General features: G+C 55.4%; 2 protein-coding genes across 2 annotated transcripts in view; one reads left to right on the top strand and one right to left on the bottom strand.

Moving 5' to 3' along the window:
- Window positions 1–1564: 1564 nt before the first annotated feature.
- The window catches only part of SLC5A10 (solute carrier family 5 member 10), a gene marked incomplete at both ends in the record, with an annotated part of 29023 nt that continues 5704 nt past the window's right edge, over window positions 1565–24883 (top strand). Inside the window, 9 exon segments of the mRNA XM_079543049.1 lie at window positions 1565–1675; window positions 2311–2382; window positions 2929–3033; window positions 3557–3616; window positions 3742–3846; window positions 6398–6503; window positions 7513–7593; window positions 10407–10612; window positions 11538–11673. Coding sequence (XP_079399175.1) covers window positions 1565–1675; window positions 2311–2382; window positions 2929–3033; window positions 3557–3616; window positions 3742–3846; window positions 6398–6503; window positions 7513–7593; window positions 10407–10612; window positions 11538–11673 — 982 coding nt within the window.
- FAM83G (family with sequence similarity 83 member G) lies at window positions 10685–23091 on the bottom strand (the record flags this gene model as incomplete). Its single annotated transcript, XM_079543048.1, has 5 exons — window positions 10685–11068; window positions 12983–14417; window positions 15143–15267; window positions 18708–18875; window positions 22597–23091. 5 exons carry the CDS (start codon window positions 23089–23091, stop codon window positions 10685–10687), a joined length of 2607 nt encoding a protein of 868 aa, XP_079399174.1.

Below are 24883 nucleotides of genomic sequence, written 5' to 3'. Positions count from 1 at the left end.
CATTTTATGCTTATATGTTACTTTGGAATGTAAGCAGAATTCAGGCTTCCAGGCAGTAAGGAAGCAGCATCTGTTTTGCTTGTCCTGTGCTGGAGCACCTGCGGGCAAGGAGAGGCTGCTTTTTCCTGAATGCTGTGACTCTGTTACATTTCAGCCCGTCTTGCTGCTGAGCAGCCTTGTAAAATGCAAAATGCACAGCCTTCCAGCGCCCAGTTTCTGGGGGCTATCACAAACGTGTTAATTAGTTTCATTGTAATTTGGCAGGTATTGTATGCTTGCAGTGTACTGCTTTGCTTCAGGCAGTGTGTTAGGAATCTGAACCTGTGGCTGGATGTCAAGGGACAACGGGGACTTGGGAGTACTGGGGTGAGAGTGTATGGAATTGAGGGCAGTGATGGAGCAGGGGATGTGTGAAGTCCTGGCTTTTTGGCCTGAGGATTTCTGCTGGTGCTGGTACTTGTTGAGCTGAAGGGTAGAGCTGGCCAGAGGTGCTGTGCAGGGTTTGGTTAGCAGGGAGAGCTGGCGGCAGCAGCACGGTGATGGGATCCAGAGGTCGCAGCTGATAAAAGCTCATCACAGGTGAACTGGCTCTGAAGAGCTTTGTGTCCTGGCCTGAATGTAGGAACGTGAGCTTCCCCCAACCCGAAACAACAAACCCAAACAAAAACCGGCCATAAGGCAAGGTTGGACTTGCTCAGGTCTGTTCTGCCAGCTGTCCTGGTGGACACTCGCATGCAGGGAGCTGCTCTGAGCTGCTCAGTGACCAGAAGTTCCTGGCTGCGGTGGAATTAATGAGCGTTTTCTTACGGGTTGTTTGTCTAATTGCTCTCAATCACAATGTCCTACAAATAGGTACGAAACTCCCGGCATCGCCAAAATCGGAGGTGAAAACGAACCTTTGCTGATGTGTCTGCGAGGAAGGCAGCCATCCTTGGGGTTTGGAAGGCTTGCCCCCATTCCCTCACGTCTGTCAGCACAGCCCCTGGCGTGGCAGAGGCCTGGGCAGTGGCTGGGAGCCCTGGGAGCTCTTGGTGCGTTCGCCAAGTGAGATGGAGATTCCTTTTGCTCTGCTGTCCCGTGAGGTTCTGTCTACCAAGGGCCAAATGGCGAGGCTGCACCTGGTTGTGCTGTAGTGACAGGAGGTTATTAAACAGTCCTGTGGTGTTACTAGATAGCCCGAGCTGACACATTAACACGTGCACGTACTTGGGATATGGTAATGCAAGTGAAATTCCAGTCGAGCAGTGAGGGAGAACTTTGCTTCTCCTCAGGAGCGGTGCGAAAAAAGCATAGAAAGAAAAACCCGAAACCAATCAGACTGAAGTCACAGCTTGTGTGTGTGACAGCAGAATGCCGTGCTGCCGGCTGTGCCTGCAGAGCTGTGCTCCTTCGGGCGGCTCTGCAGGCAGGGCTGGCTCCTGCGGGTGGGGGCAGGGGCTGGGGGTGCTGAGCTGCGAGGCAGGGGGTTGATTAATGATCAATTCCCTCGGGCAGCAACGCGTTACTGATTCAGTGACCGTCAGTGGGAGCTTCCCTGGAGGGTGAAGGAGGGAGCAGAGGAACGATGGAAGGCAATTCCACGGTCGGATCCTTCACCCCTTTGCAGCAGTTCAGCGTTGCTGATCTTGTGGTTGTAGTGACTTACTTTTCCTTAAACCTTGCTGTGGGAATATGGGTAAGAGTGTTCTTGTTATTCAGCTGTTGCTTTCCTCTTCCATCATTTAAAATACACTTTTTTCCCCAATCCATTGAAGTTTACCTTTGTTGTGCGTTTTGCATACTGTGCTGCGTTTGCTCTGTTCTGCTGTGTACGCCCTCTGCTCCTCATCGCACATGGAAGGACTCCTGCCTCACAACGAGGTGGGCTGAAGCTGGCACAAACTTCTCCCCCATCCTGCTGCCTGCGAGCAGCTCTGCCCTTCTCTATTACAGGCTGTTAAGACAAATGCGCTGCTCACCACAAAAAGCTCTCAGCAACCTGCAATTTGAGTCAAAGGCTCTCCAAAGCCACGTATTCTGCCTTGCAGAAAAATCCTGTCCAGGGCCGTGCCCTACGAGCCTGCCTGTCTGCCCAGCATGGAGGCAGCATCCTCTGCCCTCCCACTGCCTGCTCTGGGGGTGCCCTTTACTGCTCGTGGCTCTGGGGATTTGGGGTGCAGCTGCTGTTTCATGTAATTATGCCGGAGTTGCAGAACTCCCATTAATTATCCAGTCTCTTGTCTCTTGGCTTCTTGTCTGGCAGGCTGGGTTCTTGGTTTCTTGTCTGGGTTAGCAGGGAAAGTGTTCTGTGCTGATGCTTTCTCCTCCCAGTCTTCATGCAGGGTGAACAGGAACACGGTCAGCGGTTATTTCCTTGCTGGCAGAGACATGGCGTGGTGGCCAGTAAGTAGAGACCTCGTGGTTCCCCGTGATGCAGCACTGCTTGTTCCTCATCCTGCCTTGTGCGGGGCCTTCGCTGCGGTCCCACACCGCATCCTTCTCTCTGAATTGGAGAGATGCAGATTTGAAGGGCAGTGGATAAAGAGTTGGTTGTCCAGGGGAGTGGGGTCCCCTAGGGTTCCATCCTGAGACCTGGGCTCCTCAATGTCTTCATCAGTGACACAAATGCTGGGATCGAGGGTGTACTCTCAGCATTTTGCTGGTGGCTCCACACTGAGCGGTAGCCTGGGCAGCCTGATCTAGAGGCTGGCGACCCCATCTGTGGCTGAGGGTTGGAACTGGATGATCTTTAAGGTCCGTTCCATCTGAAGCCATTCTATGAAACCAAGAAAACCCACCCAAAACCCAGTAGGGGTGTTGAGACGAGCTGGACACAAGGAAGCGTTGGTTGCTGGGGCCCGACGTGCACCTCCAAAGGACTCTGGCAGGAGTTGTCCTGGCGCAACATGCCTGAGTCCACACTGCCAGCAGCTCCTGCTCTCTCTGCAGATCGGAGCCTCTCTGTTTGCCAGCAGTGAGGGCTCAGGGCTCTTTATTGGACTGGCTGGGACTGGTGCTGCTGGGGGAATCGCTGTCACCGGCTTCGAGTGGAACGTAAGAAATGCCTTGTGTTAGCAAGGAGATGAGTTTTGTGAGCCACGTGGCTGCAGATAGCAGAGGAGTTGTGCAGAGGATAACCAATGCAACCCCACAAATTCAGCTTCCCTACATCGTGCCCAGTGCGTGTATCATTATGCTGGAGTCAGCTCAAGCCCCTGTCAGCAGGGAGTTGGATGCTTTGGAGCAGAGCTTCCTACTCCAGCCCTGCATCACCCCAGCTGGGAGGTGGCTTTTTGGGTCACCAGTTTGCTGCTTTCCCATGGGTGACTTCCAAAATCCTGGGGTTCTATAGCAAAACCATGGCACGTGAGGAGGTGGTGTTGGGATGCTTCTGAAGATGAAGGGCTGAGAGGGGCAGGGTCCTGTTGGCAGGGTGCTGGGTGGTCTCCGCTGTGATCTTACACACTTGCACCTCCTGTTTGGGGCCACTTAGAGAAACAAATGTGTGTGAAGGGGGGAGCTGGGGTTGGGGCAGGTGCAGTGAATGGGACAGCGCTGTGTGTTTCCTTCCTAACAGGCCACATATGCGCTGCTGGTGCTGGCCTGGGTCTTCGTCCCAGTCTACATCTCATCTGGGGTACGTGGATCTACCCTAATCTCAGGAACATCCCCTGAACCCTGCACTGAGAATGCTGCCACCTCACAGAGAAGGTGACATGGGGGCAGGATGGGGACAGCCACGGCTCCCATCCCCTCCCACAGATCGTCACCATGCCTGAGTACCTCCAGCGAAGGTTTGGAGGCGAGAGGATCCGGATGTACCTCTCTGGGCTGTCTCTCCTGCTGTCCATCTTCACCAAAATCTCTGTAAGTACCTCTGCTCAGCTCTGGGGCAGCTCTATGGCGTGCCTCGTAGCAGAGAGGCTGTGGGTGAGAGGTGCTCAGGCTGCGCTGTACCCTGCGGTTTTATCCACGCTCCCGCAGCTCTGAGGAGTCCTACGGGGGATTACTGCACAATTTAGCAAGTGCTTCTGCCTGGAGGCAGCGGGTGGCTGCAGCAGCAGCTGCGTCCCCACGCAGCGGCGCTCCCTGCCCGCAGCTCCGGGATGCACAGCGCAGCCCAAGCCGGGCAGCACCGCCGCTGCTCCGCATCGTAGCCTGCACGGAGCCTCGGAGCAGTGGAGGGGGTCGGGATTTCCCCGCGTCTCCGCTGCTCTCAGCCGTGCAGAAATATCCTCTCCTGCCCATCCCCAGCCCTCGGTCCCTTTGTGTCCGGATGGAAATGCTGGGACTCGCCCAGCTCTGCCTGCCGCTCCCACTGGGACAGTGACAGCATCTGTCCGGTTCACAAGTTGGGGCAATGATACCCATTATTCCCTGGTTGTCCTAATGCCTGGGAACCTGTCGACGCTCACTCCTCTTCCCTGTTCCCATGGTGCCCAGGGAGGGAGGTGGTGCAGCATTTATTTTGGTGATCTGAATGTATAGAATGCTTGTACTGGGGTCTCTCCAGCTGATCACACAGCACCTCCCCTTTCACCAAAGCAGGTTGCTCTGCCGTGGAGATGCTCAGCCCACACACCTCCGGCCCCACCAGTGATTTTGTCTGGAGGGGACGGATATCCCACACCCACCCTCATAGCTCTGCCTGTGGTGTTGCTCAGCCCATGCCATGTTTTCTTTGTGCTGCTGAGCTTCCTGCGACCACTAAGCCACGCAGGACCCCATAGAAGAGGGATTAACCTGGCCAGGGTCACCTGGCATCTGGCACCACCCATGGTGAACCTATGCAGTGGTTGGGGTGAGAGCTGGCAGATATGCCAGGTGGTGTTATGTGTGTCCTCTCCTTGGTGCTGTGTGAAGCTCAGGGCAATGGGACTGTCACCACTGCTCCAATGACTCTGCTGTGGGCAGGGGGCACCACTCTCCCTCCTCCCCATTTACGGGTCCCCAACCCTCTGTGGGTGGAGCAGCCCAAAGCCCAGCTGAGAGATTCCATTCCCCTTAGCTAGGAATAGGTGAAGCTTTGCATGAACTTTCGGAGAGCCCTGGAGACTCCTCCATGTCCCATATAACTCGTTCTGCCCAGGCTCGGGCTTGGCCAGCAGCTCCCCTTGGGAAGGCAATGGTGGTGTTGGGTAAGAACGGGTTTCCATGTGAGGTCACTGGCAGAGGCAGGGATCTCATCGGATTAGGAGCCTGACTTCAAAGGTTTCTGCTCTCCTTTTACAGTTGAAAGGACTTGTTTTATGAATAGGTCATGCCTGGTTTTAATTAGCTTGTTTTTGTATTTGGGATGTCTTATTAACAATTCAGTCACATGTGCTTTTATTTTTTCCCACCGTAGCAACATTATGAGGAAGGGAGGTGGGGATCCCTCTGCTTCCTCATAGCAAAAGCTTAGACTCATTTGCAGACGACTGCAAAAATGCTTTGGCATTGAGAAAGCCCAGGTTATGAAATGTCTTCTCCAGGGCTGAGCCTTCGCATCTGAGCTCTGGGGCTCTGCTTCTTGTTCATCCCTGGAAATGCCCAAGGCTGTGGGTGGTGCCCTCTGCAGCCTGATGTGGTGGAAGGCAGCCAGCCCATGGCAAGGGTTGGGGCTGGGCAGGCTGTGAGGTCTTTTCCAACTGACCATGCAGTGGTTCTATGATCTTTAAGGACTTTTTCGACCCAACCATTCCATGGTTCTGTGACTATTGCACTGGGAGGAGATGGCTGGAGGCCCTTGGTTGGGTCTTTTCTGCCTTATAGCTGAAGCTTGCAGTGTGGGGATGACGTAGTTGTCCTCCTGTAGGGCTGCTTGGGCATATCTGTAATATCAGGCTGTAGCAGGTTCCCATTTGGGGTGGCAGGCATCTCTGAAAGAAGAGCTGCTGATGGAAGTTTTGGCATGATTGCCACTGGGTTGGTTCCACTTCAGCAGAACTTACTGGGGTGAATTTCCTCTCGGTGCTCTTGAGGGCTCTCCTGGAGACATGGCCAGGCCTGGGAGCCACCTAGGACATGTAGCATCTCCCTTGGGGTGCTAGAAGGGACAGTGGTGGAAAGTCTGGTGCAAGCATCATGGAACAGGCCCTGAACTGGGGGTCCTCAAGCTCATGGTGCAAATGCTCTTCTGGTTGGTTGATTTGTGATTTAGTTGGTATTATGCCTAACTGCGTGGGCTCACCTGGGAAAGGCATGGCTGCACCAGGTAGGAGCACCCAAAGGTGCTGGATGCCGGGAGGGATGCGGCCCCCAGGTGGCACCAGGTGCCCATCTCCAGGACTCTGCAGGAAGCATGGTGAGATGCCAGCTGGGGAGCAGGGCATTGCCAGGTTAGGCCTAATCCTGTGAGGGGCAGAGCACCGCTCACAACCTGTGTTGTTCCCAAAGGCTGTGGCACCCTACAGCCACACTCCTTGTCTCCATGCAGACTGACCTGTACTCAGGGGCTCTGTTTGTGCAAGTCTGCCTGGGCTGGGACCTCTACCTCTCCACTGTCCTGATGCTGCTGGTGACAGGGCTCTACACCATTGCAGGTAAGATGCTCGCCGTTTGGCTTCTTCAATTGAACCATGACACCTGCACTCCTATTTTACTCTTCTTTATGCACTGGTTAGGGCTGATATTGCTCCAGACACAGCTCATGGGGCTGCTGTTCCCTGTGCCACCCAGCATTCGCTGCTGTGCATCCTTCTGAGCCTCAGCTTGAGCAGTAACTCGGGTGTGAGCTCTCCTTTGTCATTACAACTCTGCTTTTGTAATCACTCCCTCCTCCTCTGTCTCATAGCTAAATGCTTTCTTGTGTGTGCACCTATTTGTAATCAGCTCTCATCAGCGCTTCTCCTATTACAGAACCATTACTGAGGCAGCTAAAATCTGAGAGCCCTTTGCCTAACCCGTTTCCCACCTGCTCTGCCTGCAGTGCAACTCGCTGCCATTCTCCTGCCCAGCTGCAGGGATCACATCCTGAGCGTGTTCCCACGTTGGGACCGTTTCTGTGCAACACCAGTTGGTGCCTTTCCTTTGTGATTTGGGGATATGATGAATCAGAGATGGAAATGGGGAGCCTCCAGCTTGCAGTCCCACTCTTGCGCTGCAGAACCAATGATCCTTCCAGGACATTATTCCAGCTTTTATTTAAGCTCGGACATTCCCTTCCCTGGTAGCTCCAGTGGAGATGTCCAGCAGTAAATCCTCCCCCGCTATCTTTTCCCAGCCATCAAAATAAGGAAATGACGTAATTATATCCAAAACGTGGTGGATTTTGCAAGACTCCGGTTTTGAGCAAATCCCACATTGGCTTTTCCCTGCCCACGAGGCTCACTGTGCAGCGAGGCATTCCAGTGCATGCCAGCAGAGGTGTGCTCGCTGCGTCACCCCAGTCCTGGGCAGATCGCAGGCATGGCCGGGCAGGTGCTGGCTGGGGATGAATCAGGGACTTGGGTTGAAACCCATTTTCTCTAGGCCCGCTACTTCTTTGTGTGCGTGGGGAGTCCTCTGGGGCTGTATGACCCATGGGTGCTCGCAGTGCTTTGCTTTTCACAGGGGGGCTGGCAGCCGTCATCTACACAGATGCTCTGCAGACGCTCATCATGGTCCTCGGAGCCATCGTGCTGGCAGTGAGAGGTAGGAGCTGGGAGGACCGCTGTGCCCCTCTTGCCCCGCTTGGACAGTCCCAGATAAATAAACTCAGCCTGAGAAGTTCGGTGGCCAAACAGCAGCAGTCACCTAAGGGAAGTCTGTGGTCTACCTGCGTCCCCTTGCTGATGCGTTTCCCCTGTGTGCCATTCCTTGTGAGTATGGCATCCTGCTGGTTCTTTTTGTGGGCTTTCTCCAGTGCTGGTGACCTCTTGGCTGTCCTCGGGTCCCCTCTGTCCAAGAGCTCATTCCAGTGTTTGGCTGAAGCTTGGGCATCACTTCTCAGCTGGGTACAGCTTAGGTCCCAGTGCCAAAGGTTGGTGTTTGCGGGATGCCCAGCGGGATGCCCAGATCCTGATATGAAAGAGCCCATCCAGGCATCCTGCAGTGGGACAGCAGCAGGGCAGGTCTGCAGCAAGATGCGTGATGCAAACCAGTGAAAGGACAGGCAGTTGAGGCTTCACTTTACAGAAGGGAGGAAAGAGAGGAAGCCCTCCCCTACTGAGAGAGGTATCATTAACAGTAGATACCCCAGCAGAAGCGAGGACCTGTGCCAGGCAGAGGAGCTGCCCCAACTGCTCCACACCGCAGCCCACATGTCAGACCAGGTGCTTGGGTATCACTAATCGCACTTCTCTCTGAAGTGCTAATTGCCCACAGGTCCTCTGAGGCTTTCCCTTGTGCTCTTGGGTGGCAATAGGAGGGCAGCAAGGCATGCCTGGAAAATGCCTGGTGGCAGCAACATGGCTAAGCTGTCTCCAGACGTGCTAACCCGCTCAGCAAGGTGTGTGCAGGGAGGTGGTGGTGCTGGGAGAGTGGCTGATCCAGGGGATCAAAAGGAGCCTGCTGGCCGTGCAGCTGCTGCTTGGTCTTGGGAGAACCTCAGGCTCACATCCTCCAAGGGCTGCCACTTCCAGCAGATCCATTGGGCTCAGCTCATAGAGGATCCTCTCCGTGGTTTTGCCCTTTTTGTATCTTTAGACTGTGGCAGACACAGCAATGCAGGCGTTGCTCATCTGCCAGGCTGTGAACACTCTCCCCATGGGGGGCAGAAGGGGTGTGTGGATGCTATTGGTTGCACCTGGCAGAAGATGAGTATGCATGGAGAGATTACATATGCTAAAGTCCAGAGGACTGCTGAGGCTGTTTGGCAGCGGCTCAGCACCAGCACTGCCCTTGCTGTGTCCTCTTGGTACTGAGCACAGGGACACTGCACTCATCAGTGGGACTTTGCTCCCAGGGCTGGGACATCTTGCTCTTGCCCACTGGAGGGGCACTGCTCCCACTGCAGCCCTACATCTGCAGGCCGATTCCTTGCTCTACTGCCTTCCTTGCGTCACTCTTCTGTGTGAGCAGGCGTAGGTGTTGCGACTTGTCGGTTAACACCTTTGGAAAGGGAGCAGGTCCGCACCCCCGGGCGCGAATCTCTGCTTTCAGCACTCAACCTCTGCCTCTGGAGAGCTTTTGTTGGTGCCCAACGCCCATGCAAAGCTTGGGAGTCGCCGGTGCCTGGATAAACCACGCGCTGGAGAGGAGCCAGCACTGCTTTCATAAGAGCAGGAGGGGGTTGTGAATGCGCATTTCCTGTGCAATACTGGGGAGTGCTTTGAAAAAGGGGGTAATGGGGTGGCAGGGCTCCAAAAGCCTCAGGGCAGGAGGACAGGACCAGGGCTTATGGGTTGGTGCTGAAAGTGGCCACTTTGCAGGGAGGGTACCATCCTGGAAGGGTGTATGGGGAATGGGTATTTGCAGGAGGTGGACGCTGCCCGTGACTGGGAAGGATGCGTGGAGTAGAGGGTAGCACCCAGGGACGCTCTGGGTCTCACTTTGAGCCTGATCTGTTTTGCTGTTTTGCAATGTGTTCCTCATCCCTGCATCCGAAACTGCATCTGAGAAGGAGGGAAAACCTTGTTCTGTAGGAGCAGCCCCTGCTTGGTGTCAAGACCTTCTCCAGTCCTCGTTGAAACCCCTTCCTCGCCATGGCTAGCTGAATGATCCTCCTCCTTAAGCCCAATTGGGGTCCCAAAAGCTCGACTGAAAATGGTGCCACTGATTCCCCACGACTCCCAAATTCTGCCATTGGCATGGAGCAGCTGCAAGGAGGGTTCATCCTGAGCCCCTCTGGAACAGGGAGGTGTTGGGGCTGAGGCAGAGCCCGGGGCTGTCTGGGCAGGATGGGATCCAAGGCAGCTGTGCGGGGCTTGGAGCTGCACGTGCTGGGGCTTGCTCATGGCACGTCACCCACAGCAGGGCTTGGGAGGAGGATCCCAATTCCTGGGAAAAGCACAGTGAAGAGGGGCGTTCTGTTGGGAATTTTGGCTGGAGGCTCATTAAGGATGGGGCTGTGCAAGGAGAACGCTCACAGGGGTAGAAAACGCTTCTGTGCTGGGTGGATACCTGCACCGAGGCACCTTGGGCTACAGTGAGTCAAGTCAAAGGTACCTAATCTTCAATTTTAATGGTTCTAGGTGTGTTTCCCATACTCTAGGAGCAGGGAGCTTTAATAACAGCTTGCTTTTACAGTACGAAGTCAAAAGAGGCGTTGGTCCCTTTTGTCCCAGACGTGGGTCACCCTCCCAAGGGAGGGCGGGCTGCAATGGGACATGCTGTGCAAAATGGTGATAGAAGAGTCTCTTAAATAACTAAAATAAAATATAATCACGCGCGTGAGCCTCCCTCTGTGGGAAGGGGGCCAAGGAGGGGGCAGCAGCTCTCAGTAACGAGTTCTCAAGAGTTTTTCTGACTGATCCTGGAGGCAACCAGACAGCCTCCAACCAGCCTCCCCCAACGGTGCCTTCCAGCTTTTAATGCGATCGGAGGTTACTCCAACCTGGAAGAGGCCTATCTAAAAGCCGTGCCATCCAAGATCGTTCCCAACACGACCTGCCACCTGCCCAGAGCGGATGCCATGCACCTCTTCCGAGATCCAATCTCTGGAGATCTGCCCTGGACAGGGATGACGTTTGGGCTGTCCATCATGGCCACGTGGTACTGGTGCACCGACCAGGTAAATGTAAACAAGATTCCCCTGCTCCGCATGGCAGAGCATCGCCTGCAGTCCACCTGCCTGCATCCACCCCTACTGCTCCTTCTGGCTGGTGGGTTCAGGGGGCTTCTTCTTGGAGTCGGTAGCACCTGGAGCTGCCATGACTTTGTTCTTAAGGTGCTTGGACTGGGACAGTTTGGAGAGTGGGATGCCGAGCGGTGTCCTCATCTCCTCGGCTGCCTTCTGGCTCTCGGGCAGGGAGCTCAGGGCTTTGCTTGCTGCCCTCGGCTTACTGGGGCTGAAGGCTTTGCCCTGCCAGTAGGGCTGGCTGCCTGCAACGGTCTTTTTGGGCTCGGTGCTGTCCCTTCGGTGCTTGCTGGCCCCGGGGGGTTTCTCGCACGGTGGGGAGCAGGAGGGCTCCTTGCCTTGCTCCCTGCCTGTGAGGTTCCTGGGCCGGTAGCGGTAGATGTGCGTGCCCTGTTTGTTAAAGAGCAGAAAAAGAGCAAAATATGATCTGTGATTGTCACAAGGACGCTGCATACTCATAGTCCTCATGGAAAACACCATCAGCTGCTTGGTGCAATCCTGTGCCCAAATGTTTTCACTGTGCTGCTGTGCTGCTCACCCTCTGAACAAAAACTCTCCCCCTGATTTAGGCTTGTGGGTCACGCGGTGTGTGGAAGTGCAGGTCCCTATGGGATGGGGCTCAGAGTGGTTGTGGGCCCCCAGGGGTCCCGCTGCCTGCTGCAAAGGCATAACCCAAACCACTCAGTGAACTGGAGAGAAACCCAACCTGCACTGTGGACATATGTGTACGTGGCTTTGGGGTGAGGTCCTACACCCAACAGCACCAGCATTTGGGATGCCGGGGATGCAGTCAGCAGAGGGGAGGCTGACACCGGGGGGGACATATTGGTGACTCAGCCATGTCCCTGGCTCTCTGCAGGTCATTGTGCAGCGGTCACTCTCTGCAAGGAGCCTGAGCCATGCCAAGGCCGGCTCCATCCTGGCCAGCTACCTGAAGATGCTGCCCCTGTTTGTCATCATCATGCCAGGCATGATCAGCAGGGCTCTGTTCCCAGGTAAGGGCAGGCGTTTGGCCGGGCACCGAGCAGAAACCCCTGAGATTGGGTGCGAGAGCAAAGGGACCCAAAATAAAAATGTGTGGTGGCGTTGATGGTGGGAGATACCTACACTGTTCAAGATGGGAGGACAAACAGCAATAGGCAGCTGTGGAAAACTGCAGAATTCCCAAGAAAAGGCCTCGCTGGGGCCCATGGGTGGGCCATCCTCATCGTGCTGTTGCTGCTCTCCAACCACAGATGAGAGGTTTCTGCAGAGCTAACCAGGGATGGCTCTGTTTATTGTTATTACGCATAAGAGAAACGATTCCCTGCACGTTTCCATCAGCTGAGCATTGGCTTTCCTGGTTCTGGCAGCACTTCAATTATCTCTCACAAAAAGGCCTGGACAAGTTATAGCAGGAACATGAAGGTGCCTGAGCGCTTTGAGCAGCGCAGTGAGGGCTCGAATGCTGGAGCAAAGCCCTGGGCAGGGAGCGGCGGGCAGACTCTGGACTAACACCCTCAGTTCCCTGTAAGCACAGATTAGATGGACCCGGCAGCTCAGCTGGGGTCGCCCCCGGTGGCATCAGTGACATGAGCAGCAGTGACCTCCTGCCTGCTTCATGGAACCCTGGCTCTGTGGGTGCTGCTGACGGCATTGCTTGCCTGCGGCAGCTGCCATCCCTGCTGTGCTGCTCCACCTCATTATGTGTCCGTGCGCTTTGCTTTGATGCTAATCAAAGCGTAAGGAGCTAGAAAACAAGGCAGGGAGGGACACGCCTGCATGCATAGTGTCTGTCGCACAGAGCGGTGCCACTGCTGTTGGGTGATGGGATAGAGCTCTGGGCACAGCCCTGTGCCACGTGTTGCTCTTTAATTCTAGAAAGCCTTCTTTTTATCCAGCCCTTCCCTGTGCGCTCCTGGCTAGCTATGGCATGGCCACCATCCCCCTGGGCACCAGCACCTCCTGCAACTGCTGTGCTGATAAAAGGGGAGATTTAGATTGCATATAAGAAAAAACGCACTGACCAGGGAAGCGTTGGACTCACCGTCCCTAGAGGTGTTCCGGAACTGTGGATATGTGACACTTAGAGACGTGGTTAGGTGGGGTGAGGTTGGGTTTGCTGATCTGAGAGGTCTTTTCTAACCTTAACGGTTCGGTGATTCTATTTAGACACGTGCTTTGGTGGGCATGGTGGGGGTGGATTGACAGCTGGATTTGATGATCTTAGTGTTTTTTTAAATTTTAATGATCTTATGATTCTGTGACCCAACGAACTGAGGCTAGACTAGGATATGTAATGTGGTGAAGCTCACGATGGCCTACCTGTGTGGCACTGGTGGGGTAGGAGCCGTTGCCGTCCAAGATGGTGTGGGGCAGCACACACCTGATCTCCACAGCGTTGCTCCTCCTCTTGGCCATGTCCTCCACGCGGACGTGCTTGAGGGATGGGAGGCTCCCCAGGGGGCTGAGGAAAGTTCCTCGACTGATGTGGGGGTCGCTGAGCTTCCTCTGGATGGGCACGAACTCCCCATTGTGAGTGACATCCGAGTTGGTTCGCCGCAGCGGCCCGTAGCGTTCCCTCACCTCAAAGTACTCATCCGAAATGGAGGAGGCATTGGAGCGGCGGTAGCTGTGGTCAGCAGAGCTGCTGGAGCAGCTCTCCTGGTCACTGAGAGTGATATACTCCTCCTCCTCCTCCTCCTCCTCCTCTCCCAGCCCATTGTGGGCACAGGGAGGCCCCTTGTCCTCCTGTGGCCCCGCCACTGGGAGGTGGCAGCTGTCCGGTGAAGCTCTGCTGGGGTTCTCCTTTGGTTCCTGTCTCGCATCCACATGGTCAGCCAGCAGCGGCTGCACGTCACCCCCTGGGGCACTGTTGCTGTCACACGGTGTGGTGGCTTTGGTTGCAAGGCCGCCAACAGGGACAGTCCTTGGCTTTGGAACTGGGGGCTTGGCTTCCTCATGTGTCTCCTCAGGTGGCTTCAAGTGGTGGCTCAGCGGTTGAGCGGCTGATGTTCCCACTGGCTTTGTCACCCAGCCACTGCCTTCAATGGGGCTGGTGGCCAGTGCCACAGGAGCTTCTGTGAGGACCTGCGGGGTCTGCCTCTGGCAGGGGGACAGCAGAGGTGGCTCCTGAGTTGAGATCTTCTTGGCTTCCAGCTCCCTGTTCTTCAGCATCTGCCGGTGCTGGGCGCTGGCCTGGGAGACGTCACAGACTTTGATGCGGTTCATTTGTGAGAGCTTCACGTTCTTTATCTTGGGGTCAATGATATTGATGTAGCCCAAGACTTCGCTCCCAGGCTCCGGGTCGGGCTCAACCCAGGTGGGCAGGTAGTCAAACATGTTGGCTTTCTCCAGGTTCAGGAGGCCGGGGTGGATGAGCAGGGAGAGGTCTGCCGCCTCGCCGTGCCTGTCTCCCGCTGCGCCCTCGTGCAGCCCTTTGCCTTTGTTTTCCCCCTTCTGTGTTTTGTCCTGGTTCTCGGATGAAGTCTTGCTGATCTGGTCTGCACTCTTAGCCTTCACCAGGGCGTATTTGGGGTTGATCAGCTTCTTCACCATGGCGTTGGCAGGGGTCACCGGCACAACGGAGGGCAGTGTTACAGGCTCGGGTTCGGGCTCCACGCTCATGGAGATGGATTTGAGGCTCACCCCCTTGGACATGAGGTACAGCTCCTGGAACTGCTTGTCAAACGCCTCCACCACTTGACCTGAGAGCACTGTGATGACATTCCGATCCGTCCTTGCTGCAGACCAGGTGAAGCTGGAATGGAAAGGTGTTGGAAGCTGAGCGCTTGCTGGTACACAACGCACCTCTTGCCAACCCTGGCTTTTCCCGGGGGGGTTAACAGTGCTAGTGAGGACACGATCTTGCTATAAAAATTAACAATGATGGGATTAATAAGAAGCTCTAACCCCAAATGGGAATGAAGGCTCGAAGTCAGGAATTTGAATTAAAACACAATTTTTTTTAGTGTGGGCAAGCTAGTTTTTCATTTTAGTGTTGGCTGCTTCTCCTTTCTCAGTTTAGGTTAGTTAAGGACAGGGACTTGTTTACAAGTCTGTTTTTTGTTGTGGCCAGAATATAGGAAATGCTCTATTTTTCATGCTTATGAAACGTGTCTTTTAGAGCTGAAAACACCAACTCTTTCAACCAAAACTAACTTTCATTTGGACAAATTGGAAAACAATTGGGGTTTACAACTTGGGATTGTAAATGTTTAACAGGAAAATCTGAGGTCAGCGTAGAGCTGGGGCTGGCTGGGCCTCAGAACTCCTGCTGTTCCCAGTGCACGGTGTTGTGCATTGATGTCATTGTGTCCCACCACTGCCCCAGTCCTGGCCATGGGGTGGCCTTAGGATAAATTTAGGCTTCCCTTGTGATGTGGTCCTTTAAGTTAGGAGCTGGGGAGCAAGGCTGGGACAGGGACCACGTGGGTTCTTTGACATCAGCTCTATGGGGCAGGTGAGAGGGGACACGGCTGTTACCTGTAGGATCCACACATGGCCCGATCTCCATCCACAAACATGAACTTCTGGGCCAAAGCCCCTTTGAACTTGGTTGCTGAGCGCGTGAAGAACTCTGTGCCCCCTGTGCTGCGGACACGGAGGTTCTGCAAAGCAAAGGCGAGGAGCTGTGAGTAGGCAATGCTGAGACCAGGACTGATGTCCTCACACTGCCACCTCCCCGCTGTGCCTCTGCCCCACTTGGAGCTCGCTCCAGCCCCACGCCGAGCCATGAAGAGCTGATGTTCAGAGCCCTGTGGTTGTTTCCCAACCCCACTGAGCAGTGGGCAGCACTCCTCGCAGTCTGCTTGCAGGAGACCTCAGCGATGAGGAGATAAAATAACTTGCCCAGGGCTGCGCAGTGAACCAGAGACCTGGCGCCAAGAATTTCCTGCTTTCCCCATGGTCTCCAACAGTGTTTTCTACCTCTTGAACTCACTCTGCCCACAGCCACGGGTAAACACTGCGTGATCATGCTGCCAAACACCTTCCATCTCCTATGATCTGTGTGAAGGGCACCATGCAGGTGGCGATTCTTCTCCTCCTACCTCCTGGGAGATGTACTGGTGTTTTTCTAGGCAACAGTGCTGACCTCAGCGCAGTGCATGCAGGTCCAATGTCAGTGGTCTTCCCTTGGGTCTGCTCTGCTTCTAAATCCAAGCATCTCACCTTGGCATTAAGAGTGGATGAGGAAAAGCAGTGGGGCACCATTGGGAAAGGAGCTGTGAGGACATGGGTCCAGGTCTAATAGAGAGGACACCCTTGGATGGGGATTAAGTACTTTTGTATGTATGAGAGCACTCTCATTCCTCCTGTTCTGCTGGGATGGTGGTAATGCTCTTGCTAAAAGCACTGTGTCATTGTTAGGTCATGCCCTTCATTTCTTTATTTATTTTGGCAAGTTTTATGTGCTGTCTGGAGAAGTTTGGGTATTTTTTGTGCATTTGATTTTTATTTTTATTTTTTGGAGCTTTGGCATTTTTGCCTAGTGCTGAGACTCTGGTGCCTGGCTGCAGGTGGTCTTTGAACCACTGCGAGCATAGGACTGAACTGGCATTGTTCAGTCTGAAAGGAGATTGTATTAAGTTGGGGACCAGCTTCTTCTCCCAGGTAACAGTGATAGGACCAAAGGTGATGGCTTTAAATTGAGTTGGGAGAGGCTCAGGTGGGATGCTAGCAACAATTTATTCTCCCAAAGAGCGGCCAGGCACTGGCACTGCTGCCCAGGGAGTGGTGGGGTCACCGTCCCTGGAGGTGTCCCAGAACTGTGGAGATGTGGTGATGAGGGATGTGATCAGAGGGCATGGTGGGATGCGGTGGGATCGTGCTTGGGGATTTTGGAGGTCTTTTCCAACCTGAATGGTTCAATGGAGTCTATGTGTGGGGATGGGTACGGGAGGGTCACACCAGAGTGATGTCCCCATGCCTAGCATCCTCACGGTGCTGCCCTCTCACTCTCAGCCCAATCTGTACACAAAGGCAAGAAACAGCCTGCATTTTTCTTGGGTAACACCCAGGGAAACAAAGCTCCTGGCAGCAGGCTGCCGGCTGCCTTGGCCTTCCCCTTGCCGCAGTTGGGTAAGATCTGTTTATTTTATCTCTTCCAAAATGAGCGTGGAATGAGCGTGTGCCTGGCTGCCGAGCCATAGAACAGCTCTGAGCAGGGCTGAATCACACCCCAAGCACTCACCCTTGCTCAACGCAGGACAGCCTTGCCCAAGCCACCTCACTAATTGCACAGCACAGAAGGCACCGAGATAACGACGTTCGTTTCGTTAGCATCTCCTGGCTTACACAGCAGCTCCCAGCCACTGCCCTAGTTTCCTCACTGCCTCCTGCCTTGCTGAATACCATCCCGGCAAATTGCTTGTGACAAGCAATATGTGGCAAATCACCACTTCCAGACTTTTGCCGAGCTCTGCAGATGCTCTCCTGCTTTTCCAGTCCTGCCAGCAGGCAGCCAATGCCTGAGAGCGTGGCATGCGTCAGCGCTGGCTTTTCTGGTCTGGGAGCAGAGCCCTCTCCAGGCTGCGAGTAACAGCATAGGGAAGCTCAGCTGGTTTAATTGTCCTGAGCAGCAATTACACAGAGCTTTTGGACTCGTTGGATGGGGAAGGTGTAAGACCTGGCTGGCTGGGTGCACTGTGAGTGCCACTGCAGTGTCCCTCCTGTAGGGCGCAGGTCCCCAGAGCTGGCACAGCATCACGGCTGTGCACCAACCTCCCTCTTGTTGGCAGTGCCGTGACGTGGCTGGAACGTGTTCCTGCTCAGCTCGCTCTCTGCCCTCACCGTAAGCAAATTTGAAGGGAGCATGTCCAGGCGAAGCTGCTTGGCACAGCACAGCCAGGTGACGTCAGGTGGAGAGCATCGCCCATGTACTGGGCTGCAGGCGTGGAGACTGGGAGTGGAGTCTGCGGCCCAAAAGTGAAACTGTGGGGTGCTGCAGTGTTGGGAACACAGGTATTGACCAGTGTCCCACTGCCACCCTGTCCCAGCACTGGGGGACGTGCTCCTCTGCCCCTTCCTGTCCCTCGCCCCTCTTGGAGTGTGGTGTTGGGTTGTGCTCTCATGCACAGAGTGTGGGGCCACGCTCTGGTTTGCTGTGAGGTAAAATGGGTAACAAGCAGTGTTACCTTTAGGGCTGGGTTAAATAGTAACCCCAACCTCCTGCATTGTGTGCAAAGTGCTCTCTGCTTGCTCTGCTTATCTCACCAAGGCACAGTCTGTACAGGGGGAATCTGCACAAAGCTGAGTCGTGTGCCTCCAGCTGCACTGTGCTCTATCAGCCCTGTCCTGCTTCTAGAGTGCAGATTTGGGCACTTAAGGCCAAGGGGCAGAGCCCTGAACTGCAAGGCATTGCTTATATCGTTCTGTTTTCCTACACCCAAATGGACTCATGCACCATGCAGGGATTTCTCTCCTCTCCAGCTCCTTCATGGAGAGATTCAGGTTGGATATTAGGAACAATTTCTCCTCCAAAAGAGTGGTCAGAAACTGCACTGCTGCCAGGGAGGTGGTGGGGTCACCATGCTTGGAGGTGTGGCACTGAGGGACATGGTTATGGGCATGGTGTGATGGGTTGGGGTTGAGCTTGGGGATCTGAGAGGGATTTTTCAACCTTAATGATTCAGTGATTCACTTGTGTGCTTTGCAATATCCCCTGCCTGCACAGAGCACCACAGCAGTGGCAGTAGGACAGGGATGGCTCAGAGCCTCCCTCCATTCTGCTCTGCCATGTGGAGATCCATGTTCTTATCTTCCACCTGCTCTTCTCCATCCTAGATGTGGGCATGAGCTACAGGACAGATGGACCTAACTCCTCTAACACTGCTCTGGGACTGTAGCATGGGAAAAGAATTGCTCTTGGCCCTTCAGGAGCTCTCACAGCACTTTCAGAAGGAAAGAGGCCAGTTTCCCCACTGCCTTTTGGCCAAGCAGGCTATGGCTGGAGGCAGGGGAGCCATTTGTCTCATGTCCTGTGGCCACATCCCACTCAAATGGAGCAGCAGAGCCCAGCTTTGCTGCTAAGATTGAGGACTGTCCTTACCTTCAGGTGCCCAGTGTGCATCTGCGCTCGCTCGCACATTTGGAGGAAATGCTTCACGTTGGTCTCATCCAAAATGATGTAGACACCCACTTTCCTCTTGAAGCCCGCATCCAGGAGGTCTTTGAAGATGTCAACATCAGTGAACATGTCCATGACCACAGCGATGACCTGCAGAGAGGAGGAAAGAGATGAGTCCACACCTCACTGGTAACAGCACCTGGCACGATATACAACACCTGTGCTGTGCAAATGCAGAATAGAGCTGGGATGGCAGCGCTTGCGTCCCTGTGCAGTGACAATGGCTTTGTCACTGTCACAGAGCTGCCTTTGTGCCTGGGACGTTTGCCACTGTGGCTGAGGTATATCCTGCACATGATGGAAAGATGCACCATCTGGCACTGGGAGCGGCACCAAAGGTCACCCCACACCCACAGGTTTTGTTTTCCAGGAGGTGTATTGGCCGTGGCACTGCAGGGCAGCAAAGGATGGGGCAATGGCCCTGCAGCCACGTCTGCCTCCTCCTCCTGCACAAGGTGGGCACAGCCATTAGAGATGCATTGAGGCGCCGGTGTATCATCGTGCCATGCTGGGGGACTCCAGAGCTCCCATCTCAGGGCACACTGCAGGGTGACACGGGACAGAAGGGACCAGAGAATGCTGGGTGCTTGCACAGCTGGGCACGTCCAGCCTGGGCCACTCTGAGCACTGCACTGCCTTTTAATTAGTGCAACAGGAGGTGGAGAGCTCTAATTATGAAGGGAATCATACATTAGGACTCTGCTGGCTCTTCCCTTCCTCTTCAGCAGGCGGCTGCACAAGGAGCAAAGCTGTGTGTCCCCTCCCCATCCCGTGCCACCCACTGCACTCGGGCATTTTGGTGCTGTGGAACCAAGAGGGGACCTCGCAGTTCTGCCAGCCTTCATCCTGTGGACACCTTCCTGCTTTCACGTCTATCCTCCCCAGGCGCCTCCCGACGTGCTTCACCATGAAAAGAAAAGTCCTCCCCATACCAGTGAGGAAACTGAAAAGCAGGTGATGCTGCACTGGGGGCTTGGGATGGGTTTGGTGGCAGATGAGCTCCATCACAGACATCGGTGCTCTCTGTGGCTCTGGTCACGTCCCTGCGTGCCTCATTCTATCTGTGGCATGCTTGCAAATCGGGGCTGATGGCAGTCACCAGCAAATGGTAATTGCAGGACTTTCTGGCAAAACCGGCGCTGTGGGCAGAGCGACGACTCCGCACTGGGGGTTCTAATGGGAAAAGTGCTTTGAAGGGGAAGGAAAGGTGAAAAGGCCCTTTGCTGCAGTGTGGGACAGCGCTTGGCAGTGTGCTTAGCAGGGGCTGGCCCCTCTTTGGGGAATTTTCCCACTGTGGATGAGGCACTGCAGACAGAATGGTGCATGGCTGAGACACAGGCAGGAGACAGTGATGTCACCAAAGCCCTTTGCTGCTGCATCACGATGGGAAGCTCGCCTATCCCTTTGCCATTCATCCAGAGGCAGGAGAAGATAAGGGACTTGGATCTAATGCTGGATGCTCCCCGTGCCCATTGGGTGATCCTTCTCTTTACTTTTCTTCCTGGGCTTCCAGAGTTGCTGAGATCTGTGGGACACAGCGGAGGTGCCAACACTGTGAGCACTGCATCTCCTCGGGCACAGGGCAGGCGATGTTGGATCCTTCTGAGCCGCTTTGATGAGTGCCCAGACTGCAGGATCGTGCTTTATAGAGGAAATTGCAGCTCTTTCTTAAGTCACTCTGAATCATCAGATAATAACTTTTGGGGCGCACCATGTGGGCACTCAATAAATTAGGCAGGCACCAACGCACAATTAGAGGAAGCGTGTTGGGAAGAGGGAGAGATGGGACAAGGAACACCAATAATTGCTCTCTCTCGTCGAACCTTTCATCCAGGAACAGCAGAAGGTTTTGTAAACAGTAATTAATAGGGCCTCCCAACCTTTGCTGGAAGTTGCAGAGGGCAATTAAAGCACCGCGATCCCAACTGGGAACCTCAGCGCAGAGAGGTCAGGCTCGTGGTGTCTCCGGTGGCTCTGTGCTGAGGTGCGTTCAGCCCCATTTCAGGTCAGAGAGAGCTGAGATGCAGTGAGGAAGAAGAGAGGAGGCTGCCCTTCCTCCCCAACAGTGCCGTGAGCTGAGCAGCCCAGAGGACAGCATTAGGGGCAATGGCCATGGGGACGTGGTGTGCCGGGACGCCCAGCGCTGTGCTGCATCCTTGCCCACAGAACTGGGGATGTGCCAGTAGAGCGCGGCCGTGCTGTTGGGATCCCGCCTGTCTGCTCCCCCCTTCCTTCCCACAGTGAGGAGCAGATCGTGTGCAGCCCTGCTTCAGCTCGCCTGGATTTGCCTCTTGGCAGAGTAAAGCCCTGAACGCGGCAGCGCTTGGCTTTGTTCGTGCACATCTGTGGGCTCAACCTCACCATCCAAGGGCCTTGCTCAGTTGGATGGCCTTTGCTCTCCCTGCTGTGTTCACAGCCCGTGCGTCGGTGTATGACAACATCTCTGATCATCCTCTGGGGCAGCCACCTGGGCTCAGCAGCGTGATTGTGGGTTCAGCTGTGGGGTTCTAAATGGGGTTCCACTGAAGGGCTGGAGGAGCACATCTGCTGAACCCCAATTAGCTCCTTCTTTGCTTCCCCACCCTGCCAACCCCCCCCCCTTCTTCCTCCCCGGCCCCACTCACAGGGAATTGCATCCCTGCAGCGTGGAGATGCAGCCAGGGGAAGTTGGGATGGTGCCGGCCCTGACTCAGGGATGGGTGACTCACAAGGTGCTGCCGGCGCAGGGGAAGCAATGAGCAAGCAGAGCCAGGCAGGAGCTGCAGAGCTGGGGCAGAGGCAACTGGAAAGAGCCAAAGATGAGACATTGTTTGTGATGGGAGAGGTCTCCTCATCCTCTGTCCCACGTGTGAGGCTCAGGCTCTAGCCCTGCCCTATCGTGCCATAAGGACATGGCTCACCACAATGCCCTATGGCAGAAAAATAATGCTGGTAAGGACAGAGCACCTTGACTTTTGTGAGTGCCCAGTGCTGGGCTTGCTGGGATCCATGCCACCTAAACCATCTCAGCCTGTCTCCTGGGGTCTGCCCGTTTTCCTGCTGGAACACCCCCGGTGTTGGGTGCTGCTCTCTCTGAACTGAATTTCTTTAGGGTTCAACCACCATCATCATGAAACTAAAGGGCACCGGCCCCACTCTGCTTCCCTGCCAGGGCTGGGTCACTGGGAGTTCCAGTGGCTTCTGTCCACCATTGCTGGTGGTCTTTAAGGCTTGCCACCATGTCCTCCTTCCATTGTCCTCCGGCCCATGACATCAGCCTGACCCTATTGTTCATCTGCCCCAAATCTCTGTCCTGGTTTGCTGCCATGAGGAGGACAAGCCTCAACCCAAGCCTGCAGCGCTTCTCCTAATGCTTTTCTCCTACAGCCAGGATAGGGCTGACACAGAGCAATGTGCCACTCCGCAGCTGGACTTGATTCCTACACCAGTGCAAGACCTGAGGCTTTGCCACTTTGTCCCAGGGCAGAGTTTGGCTCCTCTAGTTTGCTGCACGCAGTTGCACTGTGCTCTGTGACCATGGGGCAGTCGGGACCAAATTTTCTTCCCTGTGGAGACTCTGAGATGAGCGACACGGCCACGGAAAGGGCCATGTTGCTCCCAGAGGGCGTTAGATCAGGCCAACAGCATCGTCTTCAGCAAAAACCGATGACTGAATATTGGTTGTTCTGAAAGAATACAGAAAAACCCAAATACCCGGCCCCGATGCCTTGGCCTGAGCAGAGGACAGGGACCACCTGGCTGAGCAGGACTTTGGGATCCATCCCGGTTGGGACATCCTGCGGCCACCCCCAGCCCACCGGCGGTGCCTCACCTTCTGAGCCTGGCAGATCATCTTCCGCACCACCTCCTTGATGTGAGCCTGGCCCTCGATGGGCGGCTGCATGTAGACAGTGGCACGGGTCACCCCGCGGTAGGCGATGGTCTCGGGCCAGCCGAGGTCCAGCTGCGGGATGGAGCGGTCGGACCTCTGCGGCCAGTACTCCAGGGACGGGGCCACCTCCTGCTCGTCCCCTTGGCTGTTGCGGTCGCCTTCGCTCCCCGCCGTGCTGCTGCCGTGGCGCGGGATGTACTCGGAGCCGGGGTCATACGTCTCCAGAGTGTCCAGGATCTTCTTGAGCTCCAGCTCGGAGAGGAAGTCCCGGATGTTCTCCTTCTTCAGGACCTCGTAGAAGGCATCGGGGCCGCGGGCGGCCAAGGCCTCCAGGGCCAGGCGCTGCTCCTCGCTGTAGAAGAACTCGGGCTTGGACTCGCTGGACCTCCAGTTGACGTGGCTGTCATCCAGGCACTGCACCTGGGAGAAAGCCATGGCGACGGCACACGCTGCGTCCCTCCGCCAAGGGAACTTCTCCGGCAGTAAATGCTGAATCAATTCCTCCCCAGTCTTTACAAAGGCGATCAGTTTTGCTTTGCCCACCCCGGTTCAGTGTGCAGCCGGGGACGTTGCTCCCTGCTCGGCCGGCTCCTGCCACGCCGGGCTGTGCGGGGAGGAGGATCTGGGTTCCTGCTGCGGGCAGGGCAGAGCTCGGCCCCGTGGGCACAAACACACGGCCTCCTCTACCTCCGGCTACGCACTGCGCTCATTCTCCGCTCTTTCAGCACAGCGAGAAAGCAAACCAAAAGAAAAAAAGGAAAAGAAACAAAGGAAATGAAACAGCTTCACAAAGTGCGCTCGAAGCGGAGTTTCTCGGCCCAAACATCGGCCGGGTCCCGGTTGGGCAGCGGCTCGGCGGTGCGTTCGGTGCCCGACGTCTGCGCCGAACTCTTCGGCATCTCCGCGAGTGACTCCCGGCTGCCGCCCGCACGCTGTGCCGGGTCGGACAGGTAACAGCAAGAAGTGAAAAGAGGAAAAGCAAAGGAGTGATTCATCGCTCCGCCCTGCCCCACCTGCGGTCACATGCTGCCTGCACATTCCCAGCTCGGCTCGGCCATTAACTCTTTCAGCCTGCGCTGCTCGCTGGGACCCCGAGCGCTCCTCCAAAACATCAGCTCTGCCCTGAAATCCCCTCTTACTTTTTGTGCCTGCTGGGATGGCGCTGTTTTTGGAGAAAGAAGTGGCTGTGCCCCGTGTTTGAGCCCTCCTGCACCGCATGTAGCAGCCCCCGCGCTGCTGGGAGAGGGTCGGAACTGCGGGCAGGGCTCTGCTGGGTGCGGGGTTTGCGGCAGGGACTCGGCACTGCGCTGGCAGAGTGTGGTATGAACTGGGAGGTGGATTAAAAATCCCCCCCTGCTTTGGCCAGGCGGCGATCGCGGAGCTTTTGGGCGAAGAATTTCGTGAATTGGGATCAGATGTCAGAAAGGAAAACGCCACGGGCTGCGTCTCGCTGAGCCGCTTGGGTGCAGTTGGTCTGGATCTGCGGCCGTGTAAATGAGAGCCCTGCTTGAGTCACCATCCTCAGGGCAAAGCAGCAAAGAGCCTTGCATTGGAGCGAGGCGTGCTGGGTGCTGGGCACCAATCTTGCGTCTCCTTTTGTCCTTGCAGGGATTTATCTCCTTGTCCTCTCTCAGCTCCTCCTGGAGGAGGTTCAGGATGGATGCTAGGAACAATTTCTTCTTCCAGAGAGCGGTCAGGCACTGGCACTGCTGCCCAGGGAGTGGTGGGGTCACCATCCCTGGAGGTGCTCCAGAATGTGGAGATGTGGCACTGAGGGCTGTGGGCAGTGGGCACGGTAGGGTGGGGATCTGGGGGGTCTTTTCCAACCTGAGTCACTCGGTGATGTACTCAGCCCCATCTGCCCTGTGCTCATGTGGTGGTCACTGTGCAAGGAGATCTGCAGCCTCTTTGGAGGGGTGTGTGTGATTAGGATTTATTGCATGGTGGAACTGATGGAAGAGGAAAACAGTGTCGCATTGGGGCCGTGCTGTGACAGCTGCCATCGGGGCTCAATGCTGTAGCTGTGCTCTTCCTCCTCTCTTCTTTAAATCTCTTTACTGACAGCATTGCGCTGAGCTCAGGGGTAGATGATTTTGTTATTTGGGTGCACACTTGATATATTTTTTTCTGCATGCCAGCTTGCTCCTCTGCTTTCCCCACTGCAGGAAAAGAGTCCGCAGACTTTAACTGTCTGCCACTTGCAGGGAGGGGTCACTGTGGCTGAACG

Source organism: Tetrao urogallus, assembly GCF_951394365.1.
Source record: "Tetrao urogallus genome assembly, chromosome: 15".
Classification (NCBI taxonomy): Eukaryota; Metazoa; Chordata; class Aves; order Galliformes; family Phasianidae; genus Tetrao; species Tetrao urogallus.
The sequence above is the reverse complement of the archived record's forward strand: the minus strand, read 5'-3'. Positions and strand labels throughout refer to the sequence as shown.